The sequence below is a fragment of the Piliocolobus tephrosceles genome, chromosome 6 (assembly GCF_002776525.5).
Source record: "Piliocolobus tephrosceles isolate RC106 chromosome 6, ASM277652v3, whole genome shotgun sequence".
Lineage (NCBI taxonomy): Eukaryota > Metazoa > Chordata > Mammalia > Primates > Cercopithecidae > Piliocolobus > Piliocolobus tephrosceles.
The window spans coordinates 125,239,375-125,265,673 of NC_045439.1; the positions used below are offsets into that span (position 1 = coordinate 125,239,375).

Consider the following 26,299-nt stretch of genomic DNA (forward strand, 5'->3'; position numbering starts at 1 on the left):
GCCACCATGCCTGGCTAATTTTTTTTTTTTTTTTGTATTTCTAGTAGAGACGGGGTTTCACTATGTTGGCCAGGATGGTCTCGATCTCCTGACCTCATGATCTGCCCGCTGTGGCCTCCCAAAGTGCTGGGATTACAGGCATGAGCCACAATGCCGGGCCACTGGCTTTGAACTTTTAAAGTCACTTGTATGTCTTTTGATGTGAGCTTTTCTGCTGCTCAGATCCTCCCTGTGAGCTGGCTATAGTGACTATTGCCCCCATTTACCAGATGTGGAAATGGAGGCCCAGATGAATCAGGAGTCCTGCCCGGTCCCTCAGGTGGACTAGATAAGAACCTGGCCTCACCAGTCCAGTGCTTGTCCCACCCTCAGCAATTCTAGGAGATGATTGGTAGGTGATGTTCCTGGGCACATCCAGGAAAGCTTTTTTCCCCTGTGGGATTTTTGGGGTGGGTTTTTAGGTCTTCCTGGCCCCTCTACTTTTCTTCTGAAGATTGGAGAAAAAGTTACCTTGCTTGAGGGACTGAGCACAGCCAGACCATTCTCCAGTTTGTGTCGGTGCTTCACGTATTGTGCATAAAGGCTGAACTGGTCCCCCTGTGCCAGTAAAGAACAGATAAGGTGTCTCCAGCGAGGTCCCTGCAGACAAACCTCTCTATTCCCCCTCTCCATCCTCTCTGTAGCCCAAATGAGGGATGGGTCACCAGGGAGCACTCTGCCTACCAGGGAGGGAAGGGCTCCCTGTGGAGAGAGCATAGTCCAGGCAGCCCTTGAGAGCAGGGACGCAGAGGCTGAGTAGAGGCAGAGGTGCCCACAGAACAGGGCTGGGCCCCAATGGCATGGACCATACATGGGAGGAGAGGGCCGTGGGTACTGAGAAAGAGGGACAGATGGATGAGGCTGGAACAGAGAAGAGAGAGCACTTGGAAGAAGTTGAGGGGATCACTCACATGGCGAAGGAAGCAGGCCCCAATGCGTAGGGGGTGGGTGGCGCAGCCCTGAAGCTCCCGCAGAAAGTGTGTCCGGTGGAAGCTGCGAAGCCTTTCCCTGGCACTCAGGGCAGCAGCCCAAGTGCCCCGAAGTTCAGGAGTCAGCTCAGGCCCAGGGGGTGGCACTGGCTCACTCAAGGTGGCCACGTAGTCTTGTTCACAGGCAATCAGCTCAGACACCAGACGCTGCTGGGCACTGCAGGCACAACAGGAGTGGCAGAGGGGGTGTGGGAGGGAGCCACTATCCCCAACAATGTTACCTTCTTTTCCTACTGGGCAGTTGGGTCTGCCTCTTGGGCACCAGTTGGGCTGGGATCTCACCTGATGCTTCGCTTGCGCTCCATCCGGGGGGTGCCTACTCCCCAGGGTCCGTCTGGTCCCCCAGCCCGGCCCAGCAGCACGTGTTCCCGCGGTGAGCACGTCCTGTCTACCACCTCAGTGCTGGTGACCTCCAGGCCTCGAATCAGCACAGCCCTTGGGGGCCTGCCCTCTGCTTCTGGAGCCAGCTCAGGGCCTTCCTCCTCATAGTCCTCTCCACATGGGGCCAAGGAGCAATGAGATGGGGCTGCCCGTGGCCCAGGGCTGCTGGGGAGCAGCAAGGAGCTGAGGCTGGGTGAGGGGCTGTGGGGGCCCCACTGGGCCCCTCCACTGCTGGCACTGTCTGCCCGCCGTCGTCGGTAGCCCCGTGGGCTCGCCTCCTCTCCCAGGTGTTGCTGAATCCTCCTCTCCAGCTCTTGGCAGCGGGCCCGGCAGCGGCCCCATTCTCGCAGGGCTGCTGGGTTGCCCAGGTCCAGGGCCAGGGCCCGCATCTCCTGGAAGGTGCCGGCACTGGGCTCTGGGGCCCGCCGTAGGGCCAGTGCAGCCAGCACAGCCTCCCGACCCGGCCCAGCTCCTGCCAGTCGAGCAAAGCCCTCATCCACCCATTCATGTGCCTACAAAATCAAAGGGGTTGGGGATGGGAGAGAAAGGGTAAAGGCCTGTGTTGCTCACAAAGGATGCCCAACGACAGCCCTTGTCCTCTTGCCTGTGGCTTCCCAATGCCCATCACTCTCCCCATTTTCTCACTGTTCCAGCATCACTGCCTAACCTTGTCACTCGGAGTTGGTATGGAGATGGAAGAGCCTATATAAAAGAATAACCAGTACTCATATGGTGTTTATGAGTGGCAGGCTCTGGGCTAACGGCTTTTATATATTGCCTCATGTAATCCCCACAGCAGCCCTGTGAGGTAGATCTATGGAGGCACAGTCAGGTTTAGTATCTTGTCCCAGGTCATTCAGCAAGCAGGCGGCAGAGCTAAGAGTCAAAACCAAGGAGATGGGCTCCTCAGCCTCCGCTTTTAACAATTTGATTAGCCTCTCCAGGCAGAAAGGAAGTAAAGAAATGGAAATGGGGGGAACAGAAGGAAAAGGCTCTGCATGTACCTGCTGGAAGAAGCGCTGTAGCCGCAGGGCCCGATGGAGGCCACTCTCAACCTGCTCCAGCCGCTGTTCAAAGATATCCAGCACCTTCTGGGAGGTGGCATTCTCCTCCAGAGCCAGGGCCTCCCGTGCCTGGGCCAGGCGCTCCTGGAGAAGGGAGGCTGCTCTCAGACCTGGTCCTCACTCCTAGGTAGTCTCCCCCTACCTCCTCTCACCTGCCCTCCTGCCCTTTTTTACCTGGACCTCAGCGCTGAAAGCCCGGAATCGCAGCTCTGTCTCCTGCAGGGCAGACAAGGTGTCCCCGGGCATAGCAAAGCTTGCCAGCTGCTCCTCCCCTGGGCCCGAGAGCCACTGCAACACCTGAGGCAGATGGGGTGGGAGAGTAGGGGGTCATGGAGTGGAAAGGCAAGGAAGGGCTGAGATCCAGCATCAGCCCCACCACACCAATCTGTAGAACCTTGAGTGAACTACTGCATCTCATCTGCAATGTGGGAATGACAACAGTGAATGGTAATAGTTTCCACAAGGGTCAAGTGAAAAACCGAGTAAGAAATCTTCAGTAAGGTGCCAGATGAGTGGGAAGCTGGGCTGGTGGAAAGTACTGAGGGAGGCGGGTCAAAGTTCCAGAGCTATGCCCGAGGGTGAAGTACATCAAACTGGGGTGAACCAAAGGCAGGATGAGGGTCATATGGATGACTGACGGCTTTCACTAAGCCTTGGCAACTGGTGGGCAAGGGTCGCAGGGACCAAGCCTGGAGAAACAGCACAGAAGGGGTGTGTGTGTCCAGCTTTAATTGCGTATTATGGGGCTATACAAACTCTCATGCTGGTTCTGAGATATTTGACCAAAAAGTGATAATAATATTTTCCTCTGAAGAAAGGCTGGAAGCTGGGGGTGGGACAGCCTGAGGATGAGAAGTCTGAGACTGTTCCTAATAGCCAGTGCCAACAATAACCACTTTTATAGTCCTTTGCTGAATTCATTTGATCTTTCTAACCACGTTGTAAGTTAATTGTTACTATCCCAATTCTACAGATGAGGACTTGGGAACTCAGAGAAGCGTGACTTGTCCAACATCTTACACATGGCAGAACTAGAACTCAAGCTGAGCACTTTAGATTCCAAATCTTGTTTTTAAACAGTTGGGGAAACAGCTAATGAGCAGGTAAGCAAACAGGAGATGCAACCCATCTCTAGGATATTGGCTCAGAGGAAGCCAATACGAAGAAATCCTAGGAAACAGAAAGTCTCGGCTCCCGTTTTAGCACTGGCCCTGAGATGAACTTTCCCCTGATGCCCACCTGCAGGTCCATAAAGTGTCCACTCACCATGCTCGGGGCTAAGGAGGAGCCATCAGATTTCAAAGCTCCCTCTACCTTACATGGTAGGGTGGAGAGCAAATCCCTATGGGGCTCTTAACCCCAGGAGAGAAGAATCAAGGCTCAGAGAAGCCAGCCTTATTCCTGAATCTTCCCCACAAAGAAGCCTGTAGTTCCTCTTAGGTGCTTTCAATGCTCTCTCCTTCCAAGGTGGAGGGAGGTGGTACCTTTCCGACCTCAGGTCTGAGGGATGACATCACATAAGGAGTTAAGGGTGCATGTGTGGCAGTATAACTAATGAGCTGGTATCAATAGACTTTTATTATTTTTCAGCTAAGGAGGTAGGCACTCCAGAGTTGATCAGCTCTTTTCAGAAGCCCCTAGGGCAGCTGAGCATCTCTCACAGTCTCTCAGCATCTTCGATCAAGCATAAACAGTGGGGAGGGGGAGACCTGGCTTTTCTTTACTGGTGCTACGATGCTCCCACCCTCTTGTTGAATCTCACACTGACCAACAAAGATGAGGAGAGAGGGAGGGGCGTTCAACCAAGCCAGGCTAGAAGAACACCATCAACTATAAGTACCAACGGGAAAGGTGCTGGAGGCCATACTCCCAGGCCGAGGAAGAGGGACATAGGAGTCCTGGCTCACCTGCTGGAGTCGCCGCAGGCACTGCCGCTGCTCTTGATGCTGCACGTGCAGGTTGGAGAGGCGCACGAGCTGGTGAATGGCCTCGTCCACTTCCTGATACAGTGTAGCTGGGCCTTGGCCCTCCAGTCTGGGGGAAGGAGCAGGAAAGAATGAATCATTCCCTTTGTTGAGCCCCTCAATTCTGTCCTCCCATCCCTCCGAGGGATGCAAACATGAGAAGTTGCATAGCAGCATGGATCAAAAGCATGGGCTGAACCCTGACTGCTTTGGTTTGAATCCTGACTCTTTGCTGACTGATGTTGGCCAAGACAGTTAACATTTCTGATCCTCCAAATCCTCATTTGTAATAGTAAATGGCACACAAGGATGCTGTGAGGGTTATGAGATAGTAAGTGTAAAAGCATGGTATCTTGCCCAGATATATGCACAGTAAGAATGGTCTGGCAGCTAAGGTTTGTTGGCAGCCTTCGGCTGTGTCTCCACCTCCCACTTCCACCTGCCCCCGCACACCCATCCCTCGTACTTGCTGCTGTGAGTGGAGCGCAGCCTCATCAGGATGGCCCCCCCATCCCTCTGCAGTGCCGTCAGCCGGGGATCTGCCAGGACCTTCTGCAGGGGCTTGGGCATTCCCACTGCCTCCTGGGGATAGGGAGCAGTTGCCAGCTGGGGTTCCACCAGAGAGTCTCCACCCCAGCCCCATCCCAATCCCATCCCCCTACTGTCCCATCTCATTTCATACCTCTTCCTCTGGCTCTGCTGCTCCCTTCAGTTCCTCAATGGCCTGCCGTACCGAGCCCAGCACACCTTGGCACAGGCGGCATAGCCTTACCACTTCCTGAAACCCACACGCAGGGATGGAGTTGAGGATTAGAGTTTAAGAAGGAACTTAAGCCCTAGGGTTGGGGTGAGGTAGCCCCAGAGACTTTTCTGGAGGCAATGCTGAATTCAGTCCCTGACTTTGTTGCTAACTAATTGTATGATGTTGGGCAGGTCCAGAAACCTTCCTGAACTTCAGTTCCTCAACTGTAAAGTCAGGATAAGAAAGGCTTCTGTGATTTTTAAGGAGATGATGCCAGTTTAGCAACTAGCATGGGCCTGGCACATTGTACAGCTTGGTAACTGTGACCTTCCTTTCTCTCTGTCTTCAATGGGGCTTCACCCTGTCAAACCCCCTCTCTCTGCCTATTCATATCAATTTCCCCTTTGACACTAAAGGTGAAGCTTAGAGACCATCTACAGACCCCTCTTTCATACTCAGCTCAGATCATGTTTACTTCTCTCTTCTTGAATACTCACAACACTTATGTTCATAGAATTACATGAGATAAGTGCTGGAAGGACCTTTAGCAATTACACTGTGATTGTTACACTTCGCTGATGAGGATCCCGAGGCCTGGATGTTGGTGCAAGGAGCGGGTACAGAAAGGCACTATTTCTGCAAGTGAGGTAAAGTAATTTGGAACAAGAATCAGCCTTTTGACTCAGTGCTTTCCAGAAACCCAATGACACTATCTTGCACTCTTCTCTACTTGTTTCATGATTTATCTCCCACCAAAAATCATGTACTACTTAATGTCATATTAATAATTTATTTGGTTGGGCACGGTAGCTCATGCCTGTAATCTTAGCACTTTGAGAGGCTGAGACGGGTGGATCACTGGAGTCCAGGAGTTTGAGACCAGCCTGGGCAACATGGCAAAACCCCATCTCTACCAAAACAAAAACAAAAACAAAAACAAAAACAAAAATTAGCTGGGTGTGGTGGCACATGCCTGTAGCCGCAGCTACTCAAGAGGTTGATGTGGGAAGATCGCTTGAGTCCAGAGGGTGGAGGATGTAGTAAGCTGTGATCGAACCACTGCACTCCAGCCTGGGTGACAGAGCGAGACTGTCTAAAAATAGTAATTATAATAATAATTTAACTCCCATCTCCCCAGTAGACCATGGAGCAGTGCACATGTTTTTCTCATGATTTGGGAGCCATAAGTACTTGTTGAATTGAATGGAATGGAAACCACTTTTTTGCAACCCCATGGTATGTCCTGGACCTGGCATCTCTCCTAGAATGTCTTCAGCTGGGTCATTCCTGGCTCCCAGCATGCTAGGTGTTAGAGGGGAAGCTTACCTGGTGTATCTCTACCCAGTGACTGGGAGAGGGGTCTCTGTGACCTCCTAACTCCCACTGCAGCTCCTCTGGCTTGGTCACTCTTTTCAGATCATTCTCTGACAGCACCTCAGCACCCTGTAGAGGGTAAGGCAGGGGTATCTTCCTGAGCACCCAAGGACTCGGAAACCAGCCTGGGGCTCCAGCCAGCTTCTTCTCCTTTCTCCACTACTGATGGGAAACTAGGTAGGAATGAAGGGCTCAAACCTGAAATCCACAGAGTTCAGTTGGAAGGTCATCATGAGTGAGAATCAGCAGCCGCTGAACGAGGGGAGGATCTCCTGAGTCCTAAGGGCAGAGAAGAGTAACCCTAAACTGGGCAATTGGGTGTCCTGGACTGGCCACTAGTGAAGAGTTAGGATCCAGGGGAACTGCCTGTTCAAGGGGTGGTTACCTGAAGTTGGCTCAAGACAGTAATGAGTGCTGGAGGCAGTGAAGGTGCCTGGCGAAGGTCCAGCAGGACGGAGAGCCCCAGTGTCTGTAGATCAGGCCTGTGGGAGCAGGAAGAGTCAAGGAGGCTGCTGTGTATTTTGGGGGATAGCAGATAGCGCAAGGCAGACATACAGGGTCTGTATTTAGTTAATAGTCCTCAGGAGAAATTAGTTGCTGGTGCATTTGGGAAGAAATGGGCAAAGGGCCAAATTCTGGGATGCGTGTACAGGAGGAAGTGGCCTAGCAGTTGGGAGTCTATATTCATATGGCTACTAGGCCAAGGGATTAAAGGTCCGGAAAGTTCAGAATTCTGTTCTGGAATGGCATGCATTCAATGTCAGCCTGTAGTATGGTGCCTAATAGGTACTCAGTGCTCAATAAATATTTGTTGAATAAGTGAACCAGTGTCCTGATGATCTTGGTAGTGTTGGAAGACAGTGAAAGTCAACAGTGTTGCTTTTGAGAATCAATGAAGATATGAAGCTGGAGGTCAGGGTCAGTAAGGCCAAAGGTCAATGACTTGAAATCTGAAGGTTGAAGAAGTAGGTGTCCTTAGAGGTCAGAAGGTCAGTGTCCTGAGAAGAAGGAGGTGAGGGTCCTCATGAACCAGGAGGTTAGTGTCCAGGGTGCCAGGACTGGGCCTCGGTTACCTGAGCAGTGAGTGGAGGTAATGAAGAGTTGTGTTCAGCGTGTCTCGGGAGGGTGGGGGCTCCTCAGGAGGGCACGGTGGGGTAATGGTCAGCAGAGCTCGCCCACTCTGGTCCACCCCTCCTGAAGACACAAAACGGCCAGGCTGTCCTGGCTGGGAGCAGTCCAACCTACCTCCCTTCCACCCTGCCTCCCCCAGTCCCCAAGCCCACCCAATTGCTTCTCTTTCCCAGTCCTTTTTCCCTTCACCCACTGATGCCCACTGACCTGTCAGGATGAGGAATCCAGATGCCATCAAGTCCCAAGCCACATCAGGGTCATCAGAGATGGAGACTGGAAGGGCCTCTTCTGGAATGCTGTCCCCTTTTCCTTCCTGCACAGTCTCCAGCAGAGGTGTTGGAGTGTCAGACAGGAGGCCTTCTGGGCCTGCGTGTCCTGCACAGACACAGACAGAAAAATGGGACTGAAGTTAAGATGGTTCTGGTTGTTCTGCTCCCAGCGTAACCCTGCTCCTCATCCTGCCCCCTCCCATAGGCCCGACCTGCTTTGGCCCTCGCCCCATGAACCTCACTCAGTGTCATCTCACCTGCCATACACACCAGGCCTGGCCTCTCCTGCTCTCGCTCTCTGGCACTCTCTTCTGTAGGCCCACAGGCTTCAGAGGGCTGAGGCTCTTTTTCGCCTGCTGTTTTGAACTCTTTGGGCTCAGATTCTGGCTTCCCTGAGCCTTCATATTCCTCCTTAACCAGGCTGCATTCTGAAAGCTTGTGCTCACTTGGTGAGGGCAGATTGCCAAGGGCTTCTTGGTGGCTGGCCTCTTCCTTGTCCCCAGGGCTCAGTGGGGCACTGTCCCCTCCTCGACTAAGAGCCCCTCTGCCTGCAGCTCGCTTCTTTCTTCTGTTTCCTTTGCCTGTTCTCCGAGGGGTACCAGGTGGTCCTTCAGCCCCCTGGCCACCTCCTCCTCCTCCTCCTCTAAGCTCCCCTGGCCTCAGGGGGCAAGATTCAGAGGCTTCTCCCACGGCCTCTGCTGGGGGCTCAGACACCTCTAAGACTACTGCCTCGGGGACAGCCTCAGCTCCTGAGGGAGACTCAGGGGAGGCTCCAGTGCTGCTCCCCTCGCCGGGTGGGCGTGCTCCATCCTGGTCCCGAGGTCCCAGGCCCTTCTGGTGCACCCACGCCCGGTGTCTCCGGTGGCGGCCCTTCCCTCCAGCACCCTTGCGAGTGGGTACTGTCCGTACTCTGGAGAGGCCCGGGGAGCCTTCAGCATCTGCTGGGCTCCCCCTCACAGGCAGCGTCACCTCCAACAGCTCCACGTACTCGCCCTCAGGTCCTTCCACAGGGGCATTGTGCCCATCCCCAGGACTCCGGGTACCCAGCGCCTCCTCAGGAAGTGGAGGGCTGGGAAGCCCTGGAGGTCCAGAGGGCAGTTCTGGGGGCAGCGTACTTGGCTGATGTCCGACCATGAGGCCCTCTTTGTGCACAAATCGTGGGCAGATGAGCTCAGCCCAGGGCAGCCGCTGAATCCCTGAGGGCGCAGACAGTAGGCAGGTACTGAGGCGACCTGTTGGCCGGTCCTTGTTGATGCCTTGTAGCCACTCAGGTGTGAATAGGTAGGCACAGGCCTCATTGGGCACAGGAATCTCCTGCACCCGCCCACCCCCAGGGGCCAGACACTTGAGTGCTAGTCGTGGTGCTTGGGCAGCTGAGGGCACCACTTGCAGATAGAAGTCTCCTGGGCGCAGCAGTTGCCAGGGTAAGGCTGCTAGCTGCACCACCACCTGTTCATGCAGGCAGAGCGGCCACCCCTCATGGAAGAAGAGGAATCCACTGTATTGGGCCTGGGGAGAGAGACGGGAGGCTGCACTCAGGCCTCTGCTGAAGAAGCCAGCAGAAGAGGGCAGTTAGAATGGGCCCACCCTAGGCAGGACCAGCCCTGTGCCTGGAAGATTACACTCTCAGGAGAGCAGGAGGGGAGATTTGGGGTATTCAGGTGGCAGGGAGGAAGGGATTGGGACTGATTGGTCTCCTAGTGGTAGGAAGCTTCTCTAGGAAGCTAGTTCCGTGTGTGGGAGGGTAAGAACTGAATCGTTACCAAGACATGGTCAGCAGATGCCATTGTCTTGGAGAAGTTAGAGACTCTTAGAAGTCTTTATATCTGTAGAAATGAAGGATCTCTGTTGACTCATGTACGGGGGAGTTAGTATCTTGAGAAATTCACATGAGGGGGTGAAAATGTCTGGAATTGGGTCTGGAGAGTTAGGGTCTTTGGGGGTCAGTATTTCTCAGGGGTCAAGATGAATTTGGGGAAGATGAATGTGTGCGTGTGTGTGTTAGTGTCTGAATGGTCAGTGCCTGTGAAGGTCAAAGTTTGTGGGAGGTCAGAGAACGAGGCTTAAGTGACTCTGGAGAGATCAGTATTGGGGAGGCTGTATCTCCAGGTTAGTGGGGGAATTAGTCAGCCTGGCTAGTCTGAAGAGTGTGGCAGTGGATCTTGGGGAAGGCAGAATAGTGATGCACGGCCACTCACACAGGCTTCCTGCTGGACCTTGGCAAGCAGGTGCTTGGCTGGTACCAGGAAGTCCAGCGTGTACCTCAGTGCGTCCTCCCGATAAGTCCTCTCCACCACCTGGAACACCTGGCCCAACAGGGTGGGGGCTGTTGCCTCAAAGGGTGGATACAGGGCGGCGAGAGTGCTCTGCACACAGTCCTCCACTGGCTCAGGCTCCTGTAGAGATAGGACCAGGCTACAGATCCCTAGAGATCACCCAATCGCAGCTCCTTGGGAGCTGCACTGGTCTGGGGGTGGCTGTGTTCTCCAAGGCCCCCATTGTACAATGTGTGCAAGAAGTGAGCACTCAGGAAATGCTGGCTGATGAGTTCAGAATGGGAGTGAGGCTGGGCCAGAGTGCACAAGCGTGGCAGGGCACTCAACACTCAAGTTCTGAGACCTTGGCTTTGGAGATCCAGAGAGAATTTGTTGTGAATGCCCCTGATCAGAGCTGTTCCGGGTGCTCGTGAGTTGGGGTGACTGCATAGACCTTTCCCAGGAGAGAAAAGACAGGTTTCTGGGCTATCAGGGGACTGAGCTTATGGCTGAGAACTTGAGGGTATGAGCCATCCTGCAAATCCCTTCTCATAAGACCCACCATCCAGAGCTCCCCATCTTAAGTGGAGGTGCCATCACCCACAATTATGTCTTAGAGATGATCATTTGGTGAAAGAGAGATGGTCATTTGGTGAAAAGAGGAGGATGGAAAGACTGTCTGTGACTGTCTTAGGTCTTTCTAGCATCCCTCTTCCCTCTCCCACAGTGGCTCTGAAGCAATCACCCAATCCTAGAGCATGTGGGACTGGGTTACAAAGAACCGGGTGGGGGCAGTTGAAAGAGAAAAAAGTCACAAAAGGAACTTGTGGGAAGGGAGGAGGAGGCCTTAATGGTATGCATTAGAGCCGGTCTTTTCTGATTCCAGTGGGACCTCTCTCTGCCAACCTCCACTAGGAGTCTCAAAAAGACTCAGCCCTGCTTCATCCAGACTCCCCTCCCTAAGTGAGTCAATGAGACATCTTCCTCCATCCCATAACCTAAACAACCACCCCTTGGGCTATTCCTTTGCAAACTTCTCTTTCAAGACAGTCTTTGAAGTTCCTTTTACTGGAATTTTTTTTTCTTTTTTTTGCAGTAAATGGGGAAGGGGAGACTCAATGCAGCCTTTACCTTGGTCTCTACCTGCCCTACCCCCATGTCTTGCCTTTGCCGTAAAACAAAATAGCTTATTTTTCTCTGAGCTCCTCCATCCAGTTTGTCTGGACCGTCTGGGAAGTTAGGGCAACCACTCCAGAGACGGGGACATTCAGCGCGTCAGCGCGCAGACCCGGCCCCAAGGTGTGTGGGCGAGCAGACAGACCCCCAGTGTTCCGGGACCAGGCGGACGCAGTGCGCGTGGGTGGGGGGAAGGTGGAGATGGGCGGGGGTGAGGCAGAGTGGGGCCGTCTGCTCCAAGGCCGGGAGTGCGGAGCTGGGGCTTGAGCAGCGAGGCAGCTGCAACCCATTAGGGGCGGTGAGCTCATGGCTGAGCTAGAGTCTCAGCCACAGGAAACAGCAGCGGCAGGAGGGGAGGAGGGGTCTGGGGAGGGAGGCGGCGGGCGGGAGCACGAAGACCCAGCCTCCTGCCGGCGGGGACCAGAGAGGAGACCAGAGAGACTGAGTCAGCTCTCCCTGGCCCAGTTCCTCTTTCTTTTTCCTCCAGCCTCCCTGCCAGAGGGTGCCCTTCCCTCCGTAGAGGGGCGGCCCCAGTAGTGCCCCTGCCCCTCCTCCACTCCCTGCGGTGAGCTCCCCCTGGCAAGGCCTCTCCCCCTCCTTCACTCTGCAGCGAGCGCCCCCTTGGCCATGCCCCCGCCCTCTTTGCAGTGGGCGCTCTCTCTGGCAGTGTCCACTCTTGCAGCGATGCTTCAGAGTACTCTGCAGTGAAAGTTCCAGGGCAGTGTTCACTCCTATTGGTGTGGGCTTCTCCTTAGCGGTACCCTCCAGCTTCCAGCGCCCCAAGTTGCTTCTACCAGGGTCCCCTACTCCCTGCAAGGAGCTCCGGCTCGTGTTCCCCCCTCTCTGCAGCAGGAGTGCCCTGAGGCAGCCCTTCAGTTCCCTGCAGCAAGAGCTCTGGGGCACTTCCCTCCCCCACAAACTCCGGTCGGCTCTGGCAGTGTCACGCCCCCTGGTTCTGTGAGCTCCCCCCAAGCACCCCCAACTACCCTGAGGCAGCCCTTTTTCTCTGCGGGAATTTCCCTCTTTGGCTATGCCCCTGGACCCGGCCCAGCCACAGCTGTGGCCGGTCCCCCAGGGCCGGATGGGTGGGCCTGCCTCACCGGGTTGGGGACAGGGATGGAAAATGGTAGTTCCATGCAGGTCAGTTCTCATGACCCGAGGGGCCGGGCCTCTTCCAGGGACGCTGCAGGACCAACCCGCAGGGGTCTCCCGCGGGTAAGGAGCTGGGACCCGGAGGGGGAAGGAAGCTCCAGGAAAGAAAGGCACAGGTCAGGACAGAGGAGGGCGGGGAGCGGGGAGGTGTGTGGATTAGGGGAGAGACTCAAGGGAGGATGGGGGAGGAGGCGGAGGAGAGGAGGAAGAAAGGGTGAGGGCAATACTCGGTGGGGACAGAGCTAAACAGTCGGGCAGACGGACAGACAAATCGAAGAAGGGGGGATGGGAGGGAGGAGAGTCCCAGGAGCGCCGAACAGTCGGAGGCAGGATCGGGAGGCACCAGGCTGGGGACTGGGGGCCCGGAGCGGGCTGCGCGAAGGCCAAGGGGACCCAGGGGGCTGCGACGCTGGACTCACCATGGCTCGGCGCCGGGCCGCGTCCGACGCTTGGTCGGGCGGGCGGGGCCGGGCGCGCCACCGCCTCCCTCCCGCCGCTCGTGTCTCGCCGGGTCTGGCTAAGGGACAGCTCCGGCCGCGGTGGCTGCTCGGCCCGCTCCGGCTTCCAGGCCGCGGGGCCCCGCCAGGGAGGGCCGAGACGGCCGCCCCTCCCCGCCCCGCCCTTCAGCGCCCGCCCCCGCCTCCGCGCGGGACCCCTTGCCGGGACTCTATCTCCCGCGTCGAGACTCTCTGCCGCTCCCCGGGCGTCCCCAGCCTATCTGTCCCGTTCACCGGCAACCTTCTTTCTTCTCCGCCCCGCCCTCCAGCGGGTAACCCCGACCCTGACCCTCGGAGGCCCGCCCAGCCGAGGATGCCCCTCTTTTCCCGCCACCGCTTCGCTCCCCGCGGGATCAGTTTAGCCTCGGCAAGGGATGCTCCAAAGGCTGGGGCGTGCGTGAATTCCCTTGTGCCGCCCCTTCCCAGAACTGGGGTCTTCCTGCGGCTGGAAAGCCTCCCCGCTCTAACTCGCCCGGGACGCTCTTCTCTCATCGGTTTCTAGACTTTGGCAGGACTCGGGGCTCAAATGAGACCTTCAGGCCCCTGCCTGCCTAGCAGAGAGCGGAAGGCCGGGAATCAGGGGATTCCCCAATTCCCCTGGGGCTTGCCCGCCCTCCTCCTTTCCCTCCATCTCCTCGGGCCTGGAGCCTCTGGGCTAACAATGGGCTCCTCTGTGCTGCCTGGGGAAGGCGGGAGTGTGCGGGAGTCAGGGAGCAGCGAAGGCTTGGGATAGGGGGCGGACATCGTGGGCGAGGGGGCAGGGTTCCCGGATCTGGATGCTCATGGAGGGCGTGCATTTCGCCGGACATTTTCTGAGTTCTCTCCTCTGTGGACCTTCCCTTCCGCATCCCTATCTGTCTATTCGGCTAGAAGAGGGAAGGCACCAGGCCTCCAGTTCGAGGATTCGGTACTGGATGCCAGCCCTTTCCTTCTGTTGGGGTGATTATAGAGTCCCGCAGGGCCGCTTGGGCTCGTGGCCGTGGAGATGGGTATTTGGCGCAGGAGACAAAGCGGGGTGGGCTAGTTACGAAAGTTCTAGCCTCGCTCCCTCATCAAACCCCGAGCGTCCCCCGACCGTGTCTGAATGGGAAAGGAAGGCCAGATGGGGGTCTCCCAGGAGCCCGGGGAGAGGCACGGGCACGGCGGGGAGATGCTCTGCCTGGCCTCTGAGCAGGCACCGGGAAGGCACCCTTCTAAAGGGTGGACGGAAAGGAGAGGAGAGGAGATCGGAAAGCCGAATAGTCCCCGGAGGGGCGTGAACGCGTGTGCCCCTGCAGCTGGAGGGCGATGATGAGAAAACGTCCGGCCTCGCCTGCAGTTCCTCGGAGGCCGGAGCCTCTGGGCAGTTGTTGGAACAGCGAGAGGGGAGGCGGGGGAGCCGCCAAGGTGACTTGCTTTTCTCTCACCTCCTCTGGACGCTAACCTCCACCTTTTTCTCCGCTCCGCTGAGCCTGGAAAAGGACAGAGCAAATGTTTATCCTTCTTAGAGGCAAGAAGAGGCCTCTGCTCCATAGCGTCAAGAAAGAACCTATGGCAACAAGCCCCAATAACCATCTTCCCCGCACAGTTAGAGCTGTGGAGTTGGAGCTCTTTCTAACACTGGGTTATGGGACCCTCGAGTCACCGGCACTCTCCAGAGCTAGGAGAGTGAGATTTTGCTACCCCCTGGTGTCCATTCCGTAAATACTGCCCAGTGGCCGGTTACAGGGGCCAGTGTTTAAAAAACCGTATTCACTTGTCTCAAACACAGCTCATTCATTCTCGGTGTTGAGAGTGCCTGAACCTTTCCTCACCAGGCCTTCCATTCTTCATATTGTTTAGGGAACCCTTGGTAGGGTCGCAGGTAGTCCACTGGACTCCAACGTTCACTACTCTTAGGTAGTGGAATATAAATTAATCTGGCTATGGGGGTCCACAAACTCCTGGGAAAAGGGAGTGGATCATTTTTTTTTTTTCATGGAGAAAAAGGGGAGCCACTGAAAGTTTTTGAGCTGATGGGGTAAGGAGGTTTGGATACAGAATCAGGGATGCAGTTACCCCTTCTTTCCAGGAGTTTTCAAATCTGTGCTAAATTACAATGGTTTATTTTAAGTAAGTGACATGTAGTCACAGCAGTTAAATACCACTTTCTTCCAAGAATGCAGGCTCTTACCTAAAAGTGTGTGTGTGTACGTGTGTGTGTACACAACAGAGTATGTGTTGATACATGTATTTTTAGTGGGGGACTATGAAGGGGTAGTTATAATGGAGAAATTAGAGGCTGGGAATCGACCAGATTTAGAAGCCTTCTCATTCACAAACAGTTCTTACCATACTTCACCCATTAAAGATTCTTTGGGGCTTCTCGAACTCCTGTTTTACAGATGAAATTGTAACTTATTGAAGTTAATAAACTCTCTCTAAGCTACACAGTAAATGAGAAACCAGGATGTGAACCTAGGCTGTCTGATGCCAGAGCCTTCACTCTCAACTAATAAGTTATAGGGTCTCATCTAAGCTGTCAAAGTTCATAGAAGAAGAGTTTTAAACACCGCATCACTGTTTCTGCCACCTAACCATCATGCTAAAAAAAAAAATGTTAAATTTGTTTTCGTAGAAGCCAGCGTTGGGATTCTAAAAGTGATAGATATGTCCCTGTGGGTCAGAGAAAAAAAAAAAAAAAAAAAAAAACAACCTTTTTCTAGACTTGTTTTAGAGTAATAGTTAAAATAATTCTGAAGACATTTCTAGTATGGTTCTTATGGAAAACTAGTGCTATCCGAACACAGGGGAAGGTGGAAAAACATCTGTATCTGTACTGTTTATTGCGCGGTTTATGTGCACCAAGAGCTATGACTGCCATCTTATAGAGGGTTGGGCTTTTAGGCTGCTCATTATTTCTCCCTTGGAGGGTAGCAGTGACTAGGGCTCTGCCTCAGCCCCATGCCTCAAGTTAGGGGGAATTAATGAAGGACCACAAAGGGAATTTTAGGGATGGGCTTGAGAGCACATGTTCTTGTTAGTGCTGCCTTCCAAGGAGTCTGGGGATCAATATCCTAGTTATTTTAGGGTAAAAAAATTTGTGTGATATGTAAATATATATCAGTTCTATTTATGGTTTAGTTTTTCATTGGTTTTGGTTTTATTTGATTGGGTAATATTTTTTCAAAAATTTACAACTTGTCTTCTCTGAACTGAGCTTCATCAAGGTCCATACCACCACCATCTTGCCAGTGCTAGCACATTAGTTTCCCCACTTGTCTGCCTGTTCCACTCTTACCTTCTGATAAGCCATTCTCTGCACCATAGCCAGAGTAATCTTAGAAATCCAAATAAATCAGTCCGGGCGCGGTGGCTCATGCCTGTAATCCCAGCACTTTGGGAGGCCAAGGCAGGTGGATCGGAGGTCAAGAGATCAAGACCATCCTAGCCAACATGGTGAAACCCCAACATGGTGAAACCCTGTCTCTACTAAAAACATAAAAATTAGCTGGGCGTGGTGGCATATGCCTGTAATCCCAGCTACTTGGGAGGCTGAGGCAGGAGAATCGCTTGAACCCGGGAGGTGGAGGTCGCAGTGAGCCGAGACTGTACCACTGCATTCCAGCTTGGCGACAGAGCGAGATTCTGTCTCCGCCTCCCAAGTAGCTGGGATTACAGGCATAAGCCTCCAAATAAATCTCATCAACCCCGTCTAATGGCTTTCCATTTGCATCATGATTCCTTTTCTACCTATCTCTCCTTTTCTTTTCTGCTTCATCTTTTACCATAGCCCTGTGGTGACATTATGCTAAGTCACTGGTGACCCTGCAGCCACAGTGGCCTTCTTTCAGTTTTTCAGGGTTTTTTTTGTTGCTGCTGTTGTTGTTGTTGTTATTGAGACAAAGTCTTGCTCTGTCGCCCAGGCTGGAGTGCAGTGTCGCAATCTAGACTCACTGCAACCTCTACCTCCCAGGTGCAAGTGATTCTGGTGCCTCAGCTTCCCGAGTAGCTGGGATTACAAGCGCACGCCACCACACCCAGCTAATTTTTGTATTTTTAGTAAAGACAGGGTTTCACCATGTTGGCCAGGGTGGTCTCAAACTCCTGACTTGAGGTGATTGGCCCACCTTGGCCTCTTCAAGTGTTGGGATTACAGGCATGAGCCACTGCATTTGGCCCCTTCTTTCAGTTCTTTAAACATGCCTTACTTATTCCTAAAGATGTTTAATTTGGCACCTTTTTGCTCTTCTTTCCTTCTGTCTGGAGCTTTCGTTTCATTCATGATTCCAGTGGCTGGCTCTCATCCTTCAGGTCTTAACTAAAGTATTATAGTCTCAAAGGTCTTCTTCCCTGGCCACCTGGTCTAAAGTGGTCTCTCACCCATCGTCTTTCTGAATAATGTTATTCTGTTTTATTTTCTTCACAGCATTTATCTCTATTGATTATGTATTTATTTTCTGTCATAATAGACTCACCTTTCTACCACATATAATTTAAAAATAAAGTTTATGAAATGAAGAACCTTGTCTATTTTGTCACTGCTTTTCCAGCTAGTGTCTGACCAGTTCCCAAAAGAGATCATAAATCCAAGTGAAGGCTGAAAGGAGGGCAGAAATATCCACAGAACAGGAATGGTGTTGGGGACAAGAGAGAGGTGGGAACGGCAAGGCAGAGGCTTGGGGTCAACTGCTTTCCTGTCTTCCTGGAATCAGTCCTCATGAGGTTTGCTTGTTTGTTTGTTTGTCTGTTGGAGGATATTTCCAAGTGGAAAGCATGCAGGACAGAATTTTTTTTATGTTGTTTTTGTTTGTTTTTGAGACGGAGTTTTGCTCATCGCCCAGGCTGGAGTGCAGTGGTGCAATCTCGGCTCACTGCAACCTCTGCCTCCTGGGTTCAAGCGATTCTCCTGCCTCAGCCTCCCAAGTAGCTGAGATTACAGGCATCCGCCACCAGGCCTGGCTAATTTTTGTATTTTTAGTAGAAATGGGATTTCAGCATGTTGCTCAGGCTGATCTCGAACTCCTGATCTCAGGTGATCCACCTGCCTCTGCCTCCCAAAGTGCTGGGATTACAGATTACAGGCGTGAGCCACCATGCCTGGCCGTGACAGAATTTAAGACAGATGTGGACCATCATCTGGCTCAGATGTAGGTTCATTGTAGTAGAAGAGTCTGGAGGAAGCATGGTTTGGAGGGGGACTTCTGGAAAGGTTCCAAAGTTGCTTACCGACTTCGTTGATGTACAAACCCAGAAACTCTTTCATGTAGTTGCAACCCATTTGAAAATAACAGTTTTGTGTTCTGCTTTCTTCATGTAGCATTGTCCATATATATTTCCATGCATCGGTATAATTTTTGCCTACATTGTCTTTAGTTAAAGCATCAAGTAGGCTGGGTGTGGTGGCTCATGCCTGTAATCCCCGCACTTTGGGAGGCCGAGGTGGGCGGATCACCTGAGGTCAGGAGTTCAAGACCAGCCTGGCCAACATGGTGAAACCCAGTCTCTACTAAAAATACAACAATTAGCCGGGTGTGGCAGAGTGCACCTGTATCCCAGCTACTTGGGAGGCTGAGACAGGAGAATCCCTTCAACCCAGGGGGTGGAGGTTGCAGTGAGCCGAGATTGCGCCACTGCACTGCAGCCTGGGCGATAGAGAGAGACTCCGTCTCAAAAAAAAAAAAAAAATCAAGTAGTTGTTCACTATTCATTTAGTCACTCTCAATTTTAGGGGATTTATATTATGTTTAACTTTTCTCCATTGTACAAAGAAAAGGTATAAAAAGATTTGTAGAAATGTACTCCTCCCCACTTTGAATTATTCCCATTTGACATATTTTACAAAATGGAATTATTGGGTCAAATGGTAGAAGCCATTTTATAACTTTTGTTATTGCCAGATGTGGCAATATGTGGAGGGCAGGGGTCATGAAACACTCTTACAATATTTAAAAGGTTGATTGTGAAGAGGAATTGGGCTTATTCTGAATGGCTCAAAGCAGTAGGGCATCAGTGAATTGTTGCAGTTATAGAGAAGCAGATTAGGTTCTATGTAAGGGAATTTTAAATACTTAAGAGTTGCCTGAAAATGGGACAAGCTGTCTCCATAGGTAAATTCCTTCTCACTGAAAAAATTTAAGTATAATGAGAGAGTTTTTAAAGAAATTGTTTATGGCCGGGCGCGGTGGCTCAAGCCTGTAATCCCAGCACTTTGGGAGGCCGAGACGGGCGGATCACGAGGTCAGGAGATCGAGACCATCCTGGCTAACACGGTGAAACCCCGTCTCTACTAAAAAATACAAAAACTAGCCGGGCGAGGTGGCGGGTGCCTGTAGTCCCAGCTACTCGGGAGGCTGAGGCAGGAGAATGGCGTGAACCCGGGAGGCGGAGCTTGCAGTGAGCTGAGATCCGGCCACAGTACTCCATCCCGGTCGACAGAGTGAGACTCTGCCTCAAAACAAAAAAAAAAAAACAAACAAACAAAAAAAAGAAATTGTTTATAAACTTCCCAGATTTGTGATCTGTACATTTTCCTAGTCCCAGCCCTTTGCTCCAAAACCACATTTTGTTAAATGAACATTTATTGAGACATAACCTGTGCCTGTTACAGCCAGCAGCAGCCCCAGCTCTCACTGGCAGACCCCCAGCAGAGTCAGTCCCCTGGAGCAGGCAATCTGGGAATTTCAACAGCATGAAGTCACTCCCATCCCCCAGACTTCAGAACTGCCAAGCAGCGGGTAAAACTTTGTCTCTAGTTCCTTGACATCTCCTTTTTTTGTACTCAGTGTCTACCTCCAGGTCTCTGCCCATGTTGAACCTACTCCTATGACCCCCCCATTACAAAACCTATATCCTTGCCTTGCCTCCAAATAACCCCAAGCCAAATCCAACACCTAAGTGATTGATTCCAAGTAATTGTTATCTTGTTTTATTCGTGCCAATAGATATTTGCACTTCAGGTGAGGAGTTTGGAATCCCAAAAGATCTGTATTTGGCGGAATATAGCACTCCTAATTCCGTTAACATAACTTTACTTCTTCACTCTGAACACGGGTTTGTTTAAATACACACACATACACACACACATATGTACACACCACTTGTAGGCAGGCACTCTAATTTACTGAAGTGTAAATTGGTTAAAATGCATTTTTAAGCAATTTTTGCTTAAAACTGGTGGCTTAAAATGCATTTTTTGTTTTTGTTTCCTTTATGAGACAGGGTCTTGCTCCGTTGCCAAGCCTGGAGTACAGTGGTGCAGTCTTAGCTGACTGCAACCGCCACCTCCTGGGCTCAAGCAATCCTCCCACTTCAGCATCCCAAAAAGCTGGGACTACAGGCAGGTGCACACCCCCACACCCAGCTAATTAATTTTTTTTTTTAAGAGACAAGGTCTCACTATACTGCCCAGGCTGGTCTTGAACACCTGGGCTCTATTGATCCCCCACCTCAGCCTCCCAAAGTGTTGGAATTATAGGCATGAGCCACTGTGCCCAGCCTGTTTTGTTTACAGTTTAAAAGCTACTTTACTTAGTAAAAGTAGTCTCAAAACTCTAAGTTTGGCCAAGGAGGAAAAGTCCCTATAAAGGATGGAGACCTGCCCACGGTCTTTGAGTTTTACTTTTTCTTGGAGTATATTTTGCTGAATTCCTCTGCCACCCCTACACCGGCCTCAGGGAAACCCTGCTCACGTTTCTCAGTTTTTCTAGGATATAATACTCCCATTCCCAAGTCAGAAAAATAACCCAACTGAAGGCAGCACAGTGCAGAGGGAGGAGAATGCTGAGGAGAGACAGAGGTCCACATTCCATTCTGAAAGCTCCACTGCCAGTCACATGCCCTTGAGCCTGAGCCTTAAGCTTCCCTCCCTGCTAAACGCCCCAGCAAAATCAACAAACATATTAACACCAGAAAATATAATCACCAAAGCCCACTGTGCAGTATAGATGAAAACGTCATAGGAAATGAATCGGTCTTGTAGTGTTAATGTGAGTCTTTAAAATGTTTCTTTTTGTGCCGAGCAAAGAGTATTTAGAGGCCACTTGGCTTTTTAACATTTATGTTTCCTATGTTAAAGTTATAAATCAGCTTCCTTAAGCTTTTATGTTTAACTTACACAGAAATAAATTCTAACAATCACTTTAAAGAATCGTATTCACTGACTATTTGATCTTATTTGTAAGTAGTTAAGGAAACTCTTTAAACATTAAAAGAGATATTTTATAAATTCAATATATATTCCACATCCTTATAAAGTAATTTGGCCATTTGAGCTAACCAACAAAGCATTCCTGAATACCTAAACACCTTTATAAATCTAACAATTTATAAATAGGATGATTCAATTTCTGTGTTTTCTTAAATGATCCAAAACTAATTTTAAAGGAAAGTCTCATTTCAACTCATGTGCATTTTAAATTAGAATGACAAGACTAATACAAATTCCTTAATACGAACACGTGAATGCTATGTATTGATTCTTTTAAACATTTCTATACTTCATTCTAAATTTTCTGGATATTAAAACATACTTACCCACTTTAAAATACTTATGTCCTCCCAAATGGCTGAGGAGACCCTTCTCAAGTGATTTTTTGGAAACACGTTCTCAGGGGCCCAGAGAGCGTACCCAGTAGAGATTCTATCCCAAGGCTATTGGGCAACTCTTCTGTGGCCCCAGCTGCCCCCACTGAGCCCTGTTTTATGCGTGCTGTGTCATTACCCTCAGAATGGGCCAGCTTTACAGCCCATGACCCCTAGATTCAAGTTACACTCCATCTAATTCTTCAGCCTACACAAGGAAGTCAGAAACTCCTACCCAGGTTGCTACCCCCACTTGTTTGGATATAATTAGTCTGCTTAACAATTCATTCTATTCTGAATTCTTTTCACACTCTTCCCAGCTTCTGGGGCCACAACTCTTATAGATATTGAATGGATGAACTTCTCCTGGTGTTGCCTAACCCTGGCTACAGACCTAATGCTAAGCCAGAGGTACGCAACGGGAAAATTAACATTCAACGGAGAATGAACTTTAGATTATGATAAATGAACTTTAGGATAAATGAAACCCTAGAGGAGGTGGGAGAAAAATGTTACAGAATCCATTTGGTTTATTCTTCTCTTCTATCTTATTACTTGGTAGTTTCATATGTACTATTTAATCTTGCCCTCTAAACAAGATAGTGAATCTGCGATTGTACCAACCTACGTATATTTGCCTAGCTCCAAATCACGACCCCCCTCCAAAGCCATAATGTGTATTGAGCACGTGTTAGGAACTCAGCGCTATTTGGAAAAAAGAAAATAAAACTCAATAACTGTTATGCCCTCTTGAGGTAGTTCCTGGGATAAGGTGGGCAATTACTGGAGAAACAGACAGACAAGCATGAGTTGACACAGATGTGTCTTAGATTAGGACTTCGAATGATTGGGTATGATGTTTCCACTAACAAACACTGAGAGGCTGCAGGAGTAGGGAGGGACAGGTTTGGAAGCCAGGCAGATTATGAACTTAGTTTTGAGTGTTTTGGTTTGAAATGCCTGTGGGACACTGACTGGGCTAGTAACAGTATGAAGATGGACATGTATGTCTGGACTTTGGGAGCTCTGGGCTGGAGATATACCTGTCTTTGGGAGTAGGTTAATGGTGGTTGGAGCCATGGAATTAAGTCAAGTCACTCAAGTAGAGTACAGTGTGGGAAGAAAAGAGAGCTCAGAATAGGACCCTGAGAAACACCATCATTTAAGGTGCAGCCACAGGAAGTGGAGCCTGCCCACAACACTGGGAAGAAGCCAGGGTATAGAAGAATGCTGTTTGCCTCTCACTTCCAGATGTCTTCCCTGGTTAGAAGCACAAGAGTGGGCAACATAGTGGTAGTGATGGGCAAAGCAGCGTGGAGGGGGCTGGAGGCTGTGGGGGAAACTACGCTTACGGTGAGATGGTGTTGGCGTGAGAGGCTACAATGAATTCTAGTTCTAGAAAGCATAGAAGGGGACTGGGATTTTGAATTTCTGGATTCTATGCTTTCTCTGCCACTTCACGTTTCACCAAACATCCTTTCCTTACTCTGAATCATAGCCTGTGTAGGAAACTCTCTTTCCAAATATGGGAAGGGAGGTATAATAAGGAAGCAGAGATAGCTTGGGGAAGAAGAGGGGGTGTTTTGTTGAGTGTGAGTATATGTGTATGTGTGGGTGTTGTGCACACAGGTGCACGTTGTTACTACGTGTTCCTCTGTATGTATATGCATATGAGGGTGTTTATGTGTGTGCCTTATGTTGGTATGTAGGTATGTATGTGTGTATATGTGTATGATGTGTGTATGCTTTTCTCTCTGTGAATATCTATCAATATAAGTACAGAAATTGAGAGGAAACATTAAGAAACTTTTATGGGCTGCGCACCACGGCTGATGCCTGTAATCTCCAGCACTTTGGGAGGTCCAGGTGGGTGGATCACTCGAGCCCAGGAGTTGAGGGATCACTTGAGCCCAGGAGTTTGAGACCAGCCTGGGTAACATGGTGAAACCCTGTCTTTACAAAAAAACGCAAGCATTAGCCAGGTACAGTGCTGTGCTTGTACCTGTAGTCCCAGATACTCAGGAGGCTGAGATGGGAGGATCACATGAGCCCAGGATGTCGAGGCTGTAACGGGCAGAGATTGGGCCACTGCACTGCAGCATGGGTGACAGAGTGAGACCTTGTGTGAAAAAAACGCCCCAAAAACCAGTAACTGTTATGGCAATTTGACAGAGTATTTTCTATTAATTAAATCTAGTAATAAAACAATTGGGCTTGTATTTTCTATAGTTATATTTCATTTTCTAGTAATTCATTGTACTGTATTGTACAAAAGTATTGGTCTATGGCCGATTGCATATAAAACTGCTTCTTTACCACAGTTAGTCTTCAGCAATGATTAAAACTACATCAGGGGGGACGGGCGTGGTGGCTCAAGCCTGTAATCCCAGCACTTTGGGAGGCCGAGACAGGCGGATCACAAGGTCAGGAGATCGAGACCATCCTGGCTAACACGGTGAAACCCCGTCTCTACTAAAAAATACAAAAAACTAGCCGGGCGAGGTGGCGGGCGCCTGTAGTCCCAGCTACTTGGGAGGCTGAGGCAGGAGAATGGCTGGAACCCAGGAGGCGGAGCTTGCAGTGAGCTGAGATCCGGCCACTGCACTCCAGCCCCGGCGACACAGCGAGACTCCGTCTCAAAAAAAAAAACAAAAAACCACATCAGGATTCAGGATTCTTAGTAGGTCCTGATTCTGAAATTCCCCAGGGAGGGAAGTTCACTCCAGAATGCTGAGGGTCCTGCTTTGGGTCACGTTAATGAAGCATGAACTCAGGTCTTGTGCACAAACAAGGGGGTCAGGCTTCAGACCTGACTGGCATCCCACGGCTCAGCCTGTCCTTCCTGTCACTCTATCCCTTCACATGAGAGGGGACAACCAGAGAGCCCTCAAGGGGCTGGAGGACAGAATCAAGTCAGCTTCCGAGACTGTGCCTGCTCAGGGTGCTGCTTTCCCTCTGGCCTGCAAGGCAGGTGGAGCTGATGCCTCACAGAGTTAAGTGTTTCAGAGCCTTTTCAGGGCCTCGGAATTGGAGCTCCAAACCTCTCCACTTACCCCGAGACAGTAACACACACTCCATCAGCAACAGCAGAGTCTTTATTACAGCAAGATCAGATGCATTTCTTTGCCCAACATAGGGAACACAGCAGATTCCCCTTCCTTCCTTCCTTAGATACTTACCCCTGTCTGGGATCTCCCTGAACTGTCCAGCCACAGCCCTTCCAAGGATCTTATTTTACATTTGTAATTTTATATCCTTTTTCTTTAAGAGGGTCTTCAAAATTAGATAAGCCACAGGCCTCACCAAACCTGGATCTATCCTTGTGGGGATCCTGAGGGCTTGACTCTGGAAGGATTGCAAAGTAAGCTACAGTGAAAGGCTGAAGAGAATCTGCCCTCTTCCCTCGTCATTTGGAGTGTCTTTAAAATTCCCTAAGAAACCAAGAATATGTGAGGTTGGGTGTGTGTGAAGGAAATGGCATTTGCAATGGGGAGCAAGGATTAACAACGAACTGGAGGGAGGAAAAGCAGCAGCGTACAGTCTGCAGAATGTGAGGTGGAATGTGGGCGCCAGGCCTTAGACAACTTTATCCAAGTGCACAGGAACAAGTGGGTACCCTGGGTCACCCTGTTGTGGAGGGTCACAGGCCACTATGTAAGGTGCGTTCAGGTGCTTCTCTTTGTACCTGCAGTTTGGGTACTTCCCTGAAGTGAGCTCACACATGGTCAGGGACACGGGCCCGCTGCTCTGGTGGCAGTTTTTATGGCGATTCTTGCAGGCTATGTTGGGGGTCTGGCAGGTGGTGGCCACACTGGAGAAGGGCTCGTGCAGGAAGGTGTTGAGGTCTTTGCACCATTCTGTGTACTTACTGATGTTACTCATGGCTGAGTAGCATGCTTCAGGGCTGGGCTGCACATGCTGAGTTTTAAACCACTGAGATGAGGTCATGTCCTTGGGCTTGGCACTGACTGGGATCTCCACCACCCACAGCCCCAGAAGCAGCAGCAGCAAGGGGCAGCATCCTGCTCTGGCCAGTGCCATCTCTCCTAAGGGAGACAGTGGAACAGAGCGGGGAGGTAGGTGGATGAATAGGTCATCATGGGGGAGCCTTGCTAGTCCTTCTAAGAATTTCATACCCTAAGTCAGTTATTGCAGGGCAATGTGCAGCCTAAGATATTGAACACCCTCTGGCATTCTATTGTTTAGTACCAGCCAATAATGTGCCTTTTTGTGCCTCTAATAAACACTTATCTTGTTTACCCCTCACAACAGTTTTATGTGGTATGATTACCCTTTATATATATGTAAGAATAAAATGAGGCTCAGAAAAGTTAAGAAAATTCCCTATCATCCCACAGCTAGAGTGTGTCAAATACAAAATTTAACCAGGACTTCTCAGGTTCCCTAACTCCAATTCTCCCCACATTCCCAGGTATCTTTTCTGAGACTCTGAGAAATCACAAAGAGAAACTAATTTTTTTTTTTTTTTTTTAGATTGAGTTTTGCTCTTGTCGCCCAGGCTGGAGTGCAATGGTGCGATCTCGGCTCACTGCAACCTCCGCCTCCCAGGTTCAAGCAATTCTTCTCCCTCAGCCTTCCAAGTAGCTGGGATTACAGGCATGCACCACCACACCCAGCTAATTTTTTCTATTTTTAGTAGAGACAGGGTTTCTCCATGTTGGTCAGTCTGGTCTCGAACTCCCGACCTCAGGTGATCTACCCACC

General features: G+C 50.8%; 2 protein-coding genes across 3 annotated transcripts in view; both read right to left on the reverse strand.

Moving 5' to 3' along the window:
* The window catches only part of ARHGEF40 (Rho guanine nucleotide exchange factor 40), a 20,438-nt gene extending 7,166 nt beyond the window's left edge, over nt 1-13,272 (reverse strand). Inside the window, exons 1-16 of one of the 2 annotated variants that reach the window (XM_023230397.2) lie at nt 12,956-13,270; nt 10,152-10,349; nt 8,211-9,462; nt 7,892-8,059; nt 7,627-7,747; nt 6,939-7,035; nt 6,752-6,832; nt 6,506-6,622; nt 5,120-5,215; nt 4,904-5,019; nt 4,381-4,507; nt 2,648-2,770; nt 2,414-2,557; nt 1,311-1,921; nt 951-1,185; nt 511-597 (exon numbers count right to left, since the gene is read on the reverse strand). In XM_023230397.2, coding sequence (XP_023086165.1) covers nt 511-597; nt 951-1,185; nt 1,311-1,921; nt 2,414-2,557; nt 2,648-2,770; nt 4,381-4,507; nt 4,904-5,019; nt 5,120-5,215; nt 6,506-6,622; nt 6,752-6,832; nt 6,939-7,035; nt 7,627-7,747; nt 7,892-8,059; nt 8,211-9,462; nt 10,152-10,349; nt 12,956-12,958 — 3,576 coding nt within the window. In that variant the 5' untranslated portion in view covers nt 12,959-13,270. Of the gene's footprint in view, nt 1-510; nt 598-950; nt 1,186-1,310; nt 1,922-2,413; nt 2,558-2,647; nt 2,771-4,380; nt 4,508-4,903; nt 5,020-5,119; nt 5,216-6,505; nt 6,623-6,751; nt 6,833-6,938; nt 7,036-7,626; nt 8,060-8,210; nt 9,463-10,151; nt 10,350-12,955 lie in introns of both variants that reach the window. The other variant, XM_023230396.1, reaches the window with a different exon arrangement.
* An 11,786-nt stretch (nt 13,273-25,058) lies between these two features.
* RNASE8 (ribonuclease A family member 8) lies at nt 25,059-25,708 on the reverse strand. The gene has a single exon (XM_023230401.1). The coding sequence runs from the start codon at nt 25,706-25,708 to the stop codon at nt 25,151-25,153; it is 558 nt and encodes a 185-aa protein (XP_023086169.1). The 3' UTR covers nt 25,059-25,150.
* Nucleotides 25,709-26,299: the final 591 nt, after the last annotated feature.